Below are 8691 nucleotides of genomic sequence, written 5' to 3'. Positions count from 1 at the left end.
CGAGGAGCTATGGGAAGGGTTCGAAACAGCATAGCACTTACCTTGCGTAGATCTTCTTGGGTTGCTTTATGCAGCTTCTTCCACTGGAGGAGTGTGGGAGGGGTCAATTATATATATATATATATATATATATATATATATATATATATATATATATATATATATATATATATATATATTTTTTTTCCATCCATACAACACACTTTTGATTTTTCGTTGTTGTATGGATTTAAAAGTTTCCCTCTTTATTTCCTGGGCAGAAGTGGAATGCCACCCACATGTTCCATGTGTCGGATGAATTCTTCACTTCCCTCAATCTCATTCCAATGCCGCAAGAGTTCTGGGACAAATCCATGCTGACAAAGCCTGAGAATGGACGGGATGTGGTTTGCCATGCCTCCGCTTGGGACTTTTACAATCGCAAAGATTTTCGGTGAGTCCAGCAGTGTTCAGAGTACTGCTTTACAAGTCGCAATTTACTCTCAGTGGATCATGTATTAGTTAGTAATGTCAATCATGATGGGTGCACTAAAGAAGTTAAAGATTAAAATAAGTTACTGGAGATGTCAATAAATGTATAAATAGATCATTGTGTCCACAGACAAACTTTCTCAAGCTGTTTACATTCAATCATTGATTGGGATGACTGCAATCGTAAATATTTTCGCCCTTTTACAATCAAAGTGGCTGGGTGATAGAATGGATAAAGTCCTGTTTCAATCTCAATGGTTGTGGGTTTGATTGTCATCATGGAGATTTCTGCAGCCAAAAACAGAATGGTAACCTGATCAGGATTGGTTCTTAACCATGGAGACATTTACAATTCAGGTCAGTCTTTTAGGACTGCCACTAGTAACATGTAACCCAGTGCTACCTGCCACATGGTCATGTTGTCGGTGACTAAACAGACACCCCTCGCTGGCTTTGTTCATGGGGAGAGTGTCTGTGATAACTGAGCCAGGACTAAAATCAACACCTGACAAAGGGCAGATGAGCTCCTTTTTGGAGCCAACGGCCATCCACTCCAGAGATAGTCTCCTAAAATACACCAAATGGGGGTAGGAAGATTTATTTTTCCACCTGGCCGAGTTATCCCCCCCCCCTTTGCACAGTGGTCCTGTGAAGAGGTTTCCTTGTTTCAGGACTTGATGAAGGTTTTATGCCTGGTGTTGGCTTAATGGTTATGGTGGTGGGCTTGGGATCAAAGGATCCTGAGTTCAAATCCCACTCGGCTGTTGAATTAACGCACGGTGGGGTTGACTCTGCCTGTCATCCTTCCGAGGTCGGCAAAGTGAGTACCAGCTTGCTGGTATCCTGCGTCGGAGTGGTGACCCATCCAGGATTGTGCCCAATAGGCAAGGAGTCTGCTGAGACAGCACCAATGCTCTGCACAGAGTATGGTCCCTATGGATATATGGATTGATGGATAAAGGTTTTGCCAGTATTTCATCTTCTCCTTTGCTCTGTAGCCCTTCAAATTTTAGTAGCTCTTTGCCTTGTTTAGGACGAATTTCAATTTTTTTTTAAATGACAATCCCTCTGCTTTGTAAAGAGTATGTGCCTCCACCACCACGACCAATCAATAGCTCAACTCTGGCAAGTTACTCAGTCCGATTTTGATTGGAAGAAAAATGCTGAGGCCATGCAATCAGCTTGCTAAGTCCAATGTATGGTGAAAACAACTATTTTGTGTAACAAAATACAAACGTTATTGTTCATGTCTGATTTTTCTCTCAGCATCAAGATGTGCACGGAGGTCAACATGGTAGATCTCTTCACCATCCACCACGAAATGGGTCACATAGAATACTATTTGCAGTACAAGGACCAGCCGGTGCCATTCCGTTATGGAGCAAATCCTGGTTTTCATGAGGCCATTGGAGATGTGCTCGCACTTTCTGTTTCTACCCCCAAACATCTCAAAGACATTGGGCTCCTGGAAAACGTTGAGGATGACAAAGGTGCCACCATTGCAACTTTAAGACACAATATTACTTCAGAATACATATGATAAATTATACATCATCATGTTGCATTTGCACTGCCAAATGTATCAAGCACAGAGCAGCATGGAAATAGGTTGGAACAAGTCCTTAAGGGGCCCATGTCTACGATGTTATAAAAGTCAAAATTTTCACTTTCCGGATGAATCCTTTCCAAGCCTTATTACAATTACCTCCACCACCGAAGGTGAAGGAGGTTGTGTTTTCACCCCTCTCTGTCTGTTTGTAGGATATCTCAAAAAGTTGTGGACGGATCCGGACGAAATTTTGTGGACAGGTTGGGTGTGTGACCACGCCAAATTATTTCGAGTTTGATGAAGATCCGAATCTGTATCTGGATATAAGAATTATTTGATTTTTCAAGTGATTCTTCACCATTGAGATATAGGGCTCAAAACGATTATATCGCATGATATTTCAAAAAGTTATTGGGCCAGATATGTTCTCATGGATCAGGAATTACGTGGCAGAGGTATGCACTCTACCGAGTGCCCTTCTAGTTTCACACTGTTACAGTACCATCCTCTGAAGTTAAACTCAGCATTGTTTTTCTTGCAGAATCTACCATGAACTACCTTCTTAATATGGCTCTCCAAAAAATAGCATTTTTACCATTTGGTTATCTCATTGACCTGTGGAGATGGAGGGTATTCAGTGGAGAGACAACACCTGAGCAATACAATTTTGACTGGTGGTACCTTCGGTAAGAATCCCAAGCTCAATTCAATCCAACAAATTGTTACGCATGAAGTTTGTATAACTTGTTCAGCAGGGGAGGGGTGGAGGTAAAGTGAGTAAAGAAATGCCAATATGGTTGGACAAAGTGAGATCACAAAAGGCCATATTTTTTCCAAAGTGGAATGTAGAATTTCACATTTTCCAGTTAAAATAGTATATGGCTTTCATTATTGGTTCCTTTCCAAAGCTGAAAACATTATCTTGTCTGTTCAGGCACCACAAGCAGTTTCTAAAGAATATATTTATGGCTCATTGCTACTTTCACAACCATTATTAGTGTTCCCATCCATCACGTCTTTCATCACCCTTCAGAAATAATTAACTATATTTGAAAGCTAAATTTAATCACTCAGTGATTAGTTGAGAGACAGATTTTGTGGTATTGGACAATTAATTAAAAATTAATTAATTAATTAATTTGATTGTTTGTTGTTGCAGCATGTAATCCAGGAGTTTGCTTTGCCATATCATTATGGATCTTAAGGCCCAGTCACACCTTGAGGTTTTAGCCAACGTATGCCGATTTATGAAATTTTTTTCTAAAACGCTGGCACACGTTGAATACGTTATGGGTAAGTTTTGATAACATTGAGAGCACGCTGAAAAGCACTGCCATACGTCGTTGTACGCTGGCTTTAAACGTTGTACTTTTCGGTTGTCCTCAAATTTTTGCATGCTTGAAATTTCACGACGTATGCCGGCGTATGACTCACACGTTCCGCTACGCTGGCCACAAGTTGTATGCACGGTCTGCGATCGTTGACAGACGTCAACACATGCTACTTGTAAGTTAACCATAAGTTGAGACACGCCGAGGTAATGTTTAGCGTACCCGAAACTTATTTCTAACCTATGATTAACGTGTTGTTGGCACGTTACGCGATCGTTGCCACACATCGACAGACGTTACTTTTAAGTTACTCATAGGCTGAAAGACGTCGGTATAATGGATCGTCCTTGCGTCAGCGTCCACGGCCACGGCCAGGACACTTATTTGCAGCATTCTTCAAACTTTTCTTCGGCATGACGAGGATGTTCACACTTCGATGTCTAGCTTGGCTATGATTCCAACTGTCCATCGGCAGCGTCTATTTAAAATAGTCGAGTTTGAGCGTTTTAACACGTTCAGAAGAAACGCTTCAAATTTCAAAACCCCAGCGTCAAAAACAAAGGCGAGTGACAGCAATTTAAATCGTTTATTGTAAACAATGAAAATAGTTGAGTGGTACCGTTTAAAAGTCGTTGAGTGTAAAAAAAATCCAATTGTTGAGCGCAAGCGTCTACTTTCAACAGTGGAGTTTGAGTGATTTAGCACGTTCAATATAAACGATTAAAATTTCTGAGCGCCAGCATCAAAAAACAAAGGCGAGTGACAACAATTTAAATCGTTCATTGTAAACAATGAAAATAGCTGAGTGGTACCGTTTAAAAGTCGTTGAGTGTAAAAAAAAAAATCCAATTGTTGAGCGCAAGCGTCTACTTTCAATAGTGGAGATGCAGCCATTTAAATCGTTGAGTGGCAGCCTATGAATAGCAAACCCCACGTCACCGGCAAAGATAAACTGCCGCACGATATGGATAAGTTAGGCTATCGTTGGGCATAGTTTGTGAACGCCGGCTTCACGATAATTATTCGTTGGTATACCGTATCTATAAGTTATCGAAGCGCTCTATGCACATTATTAGTTCATTGTGCATTTGTCCAACCCGTTATGAATAGACCTAAATCGTAAAAACAAGCCATAGCTCATTGTTGAAAAAGCCCCATAAAAAATTAGCCGCGAAGAACTTTGAACAATGGTGCAAAGATGTCTCCTACCCGTGGACACGCGGACGCAAGGAGGATCCATCATAACCCAAACCCTCCCCCTCACACTCACCTACAACTGCCAACATGAACAAACTACTACTAATACTAATACTGATACTGTTACTGCTGACATGGACATCGACTCAAAAAGGACTCAAAAACACTGTTGGGTTCCCCTTTTATGAACACCATTTTTATATACCAATTCCCAAAATCGCTGGGAACACGTCTTTATATGGCAGTTGTAAGTTAGAAACACGTTCATTTATTTTTTTTGTCGACCGGAAGACGTCACTGGAATACGTCTACATACGTCAATGTGTGTTGGGACTACGTAAAGAATTGGTTCAAAGCACGTCAAACATAAGTTAGAAATAAGTTTCGCGTAAAAAAGACATTACCGCGACGTGTTTCGACTTATGAGTAGCTTATAAGTAGCCTTTGTGGACGTTTGTAAGCGTCCGCATATCGTGTGTACAACTTATCCCCATCGCATGCGGAACGTGTGTCATACGCCGAGTACGTCGTAAAATTTTGAACATGTTTAAAATTTCTTGACGTACTCTACTTACTACGACGTATGATAGCGTACTTTAGCGTTCTACTCACGTATACCAAACTTACTCATACCGTATTTGACATGCCCCAACGTTTTAGACACATTTTTCTTAGGTCGGCATATGCTGGCAAGATCGCCAAGGTGTGACTGCGATGTTGACACTTCCATTTCTACGGCAGTTATGATTCGAATCGTTGTGAGTCAGCCTTTTAATAGGCTACATCATGACATCGTCGGCGATGCGTGCAACGCGCTATGCCTAAGTTAGACTATCGTTGGGCATAGGTTGTGTAGGCCGACAACAGGTTCAGCATTCGTTGGTATAAGTTATCTATAACACAACGAAACGTTCTGTGTCCATTACTAATGCGTTATACATAAGACCAAGTCGCTATGAATACGTCTGAATCTTTAAAAAAAAAAAAAAAGTTCAACGTAAGCCAGCGTTTTACATAAATTTTAATACGTTGCCATCGCTGGCTAAAACGTCAAGGTGTGACTGGGCCTTTAGGAAAGTTTATGCAAAGAATGGTTCATCTCCAAAGAAAACCCACAAACACATTGTAGCCTTGTACAGTGAAGATGGGTTATCATTCTGCAGAAGCCGATTGGGTCCTTACAAAAGCTTAAATGAGAGTCTCTAAAAGATGTTCCAAAGTCAGGACCACCAGCGGATGCGATTGACTCACAAAGTACTGCCAACTTTGAGGTATTAATCATACACGATCACTGCATTAAGGTTGCCAAAATAGGCAAAGAACAAGAAATTTCATAAGGCGGCATTTTCACCATTATCTAGAACCTTTTCGGTATGTTCAAAGTCGAAGCAAAATGAGCCCCCTGCAACTTCAGCACAAACAATCGACGGCAATGGGTGACGTAATGGTGCGTGTTTTTACAACTGTTGAATGCAGATCCAGCTGGCTTTAAGCGCTCATCTGGAAACTGCTGACCAGATGTGGCATCATCGCTGGGATTCTGAAATCAAATTGGAATCCATGCAAATGAAAACCCAAGAGAACACCACCCTCAAATAAATTTAACATCCTTCCTTTAGCTAGTATAGCAAGATAATGGTTTTGAGTTTCTGGGATAACCCTGCTGATTGACTACTTCCTGTATATAACTCTCAAAACGGCGATGAGGGGGGAATATTATACCAGCATCGTGAGTAAAATTGTGGAGGGCCATCAAGGACGAATACCGAGAGATGTTGGCTGAAGGTGTGCTGCTTCATGGCAATGCACTTTTGTACAAGGACTGTGTTGTGCACACCAGAATTCACTGTTGCGCACACCAGAATTCACAATTGTGCCTTCAAGCAGCTGTATCATCTCATAGCTGCAAAGCCCATTTCTGGCCCCACAGTAATTATTGCCCATTTCAACATTTGAAGTCCCACCTGCATGACCAACAATTTGCTGACTATGAGGAACTGAGCATAGCAACTGAGACGTGGATAAAGGAGCACTGAAAACTTCAAATTTACTGGCATAGACAGATTGAAGGACAAATGGAGAAAGTGCATTTAAGTTAAGAGATTCTATAAATTGAAACCAAAAAAATTGGTCTGTGTTGAACTGTTGTGAGTATGTGATTCCATGAACAAATTGAACACCCTTCCTTCCATTAGATTTCTTTCAACGTTTAGTGGAGACAGTGTGTTACATCAAGCATCATCTCTGATGATAATAGCTGAGAAGAGAGTCTTTATTTGGATTTTGAACTATCTTTCCTTTTGTCACTCATTTGGTGCCTAATGACACAAGGAAGACTTTTGAATTTCAAAATTTCGATCTAAAGTTGCAGAGAATTTCCTCTTAAAAGCAGTTCATATTGTGCAAGACAATAAGTTTCATTACGCAAGGCAGAAATCAAGATTGGCAAAATCAATTCTCAAAACAGTCTGTGGTGACTAACTATTCTCCATTTGTAATTCAAAAAAGAGCAAATAGTGTCATAAATAGCAAAAAAATTTGGTGCATCATCTATGTTAATATTCTTGAATATTCTCTGAGCTTTGATGATGAAGATTCTTGAACATCATTAAATTCACGACTTTTTCCACAGTTAGCGACTGTTCTGTTGAACTTAAAAATAAAAAAAACATCCCTGCTTCTGACATTTTATCAAATCATCATGCATGTTTTCGAACAAAGAGTTTTCGAACAAATAATACTGATCATTTTGCATGAACACAAGAAAACAATTTCAGATATCTTTATGTCTACACAAGTAAAATGATGGTGTCTGTCTGTCCAGTTTCAGATCTCCTTTCTAACCACTTCGTGCATCACGAAATGTTGTATACATAATTAACATTATATTACAATTCAGCTTGTCTATCCATCTATATATTACTAAAACTCTCATCTTGAAAAAACATTTATATATGTATGTATGTATGTATATAGATGTATGTATGTTTCCGAAATACAGCCAAAACAGTACATGATAGCGCAAAAAATTTAGAGCCACCTTACTCGCCATTCGCCTGCGGTGTGCAGTATCAAGTTTCGTTCAAATCAAGCAACAACAAGAAATTATTAAAAAATCAATTCCCGGTTCAGTTAAGTTTTGGTATGACGATCCATAAAGCGCAAAGACAAACCATGGAGAATGTGTTGATATACCTCGAGAAACCGGTTGGCCGAACGATGACTCCTGAGATAAATGCTCAAATTTTCTTCAAGTTAAAGTTTGACCACTAAATAATATTAAAATTTTGTGTCTTTTGTATTTTTCATCAACCGCTGTCACAACGGGAACCCAACGGGTTCACAGGTCGTCTCGTGGCATCTAAATTTGCTTCCAACTTTTATTCTGTTCAGCCCAGTTGAAAATGGAAATTAGACTTATCACAGCGTTTGCTTTGCTTGATGATGTCATGGCATGGCATTCTGGAAGGCAGTCCTTCAAGGCCAACCATAATGGCATTGTTGTTGTTGTCTCCATTCACCATGGGATTGGTGTTGTTTTAAGGCCCTCGTATGCTATCCAATGCCTTTCCATCACATAACCTGTCCTTGATGTATGCATATATCTGGTAGTATAATTAAAAAAGAAAGAATGGCTCTTCTCTTTATGGTCTGTTCCATGATGCAACGAGCTGCGGCTCTTTCACAGGACTAAGTACCAGGGAATTTGTCCAGGAGTCCCACGGACAAAGAAAGACTTTGATGCTGGTGCAAAGTATCACATACCAGCAAATACTCCTTACATCAGGTACTTTTTCACCCCTATCAAATTCTCCCGAAATTTTGTTTTGTTTTTATTTTGTTGTTCATCGCCAGTTAAGAGGATAAGCAAAAAGAGTGTGATGGAAAATGTGAACCTGAATCGTGTCTTGGATTTCTCAGGTACTTTGTCAGCTTTGTGATACAGTTCCAATTCCACAAAGCATTGTGCAATGCCTCTGGACACACAGGCCCATTGCATACATGTGATATTTACAAGTCCACTGCAGCTGGAAACTTGCTCGCGTAAGTCAGAGGGAAAACGCCTATACATTATTGCAATTTACTTTGAAGTGTAGTTTGCATAATGAACAGAAAATGTGTGAAGTAATGCAAGCTACTGAA

The 8691-nt window shown here is 40.1% G+C and overlaps 1 protein-coding gene across 2 annotated transcripts in view; it reads left to right on the top strand.

The window, feature by feature from the left end:
• Positions 1-234: 234 nt before the first annotated feature.
• Positions 235-8691, top strand: part of ACE (angiotensin I converting enzyme) — an 84032-nt gene continuing 75575 nt past the window's right edge. For both annotated transcript variants that reach the window (XM_085878615.1, XM_085878613.1), the window contains exons 1-5: positions 235-433; positions 1738-1961; positions 2562-2706; positions 8237-8335; positions 8470-8592. In XM_085878615.1, coding sequence (XP_085734741.1) covers positions 279-433; positions 1738-1961; positions 2562-2706; positions 8237-8335; positions 8470-8592 — 746 coding nt within the window. In that variant the 5' untranslated portion in view covers positions 235-278. The remainder of the gene's footprint in view (positions 434-1737; positions 1962-2561; positions 2707-8236; positions 8336-8469; positions 8593-8691) is intronic.

Source organism: Eptatretus burgeri, chromosome 4 (assembly GCF_056783735.1).
Source record: "Eptatretus burgeri isolate ZD-2024b chromosome 4, Ebu_testis_v1, whole genome shotgun sequence".
Classification (NCBI taxonomy): domain Eukaryota; kingdom Metazoa; phylum Chordata; class Myxini; order Myxiniformes; family Myxinidae; genus Eptatretus; species Eptatretus burgeri.
Note: the sequence above shows the minus strand (reverse complement) of the source record. Positions and strands in the feature narration are given on the sequence as shown.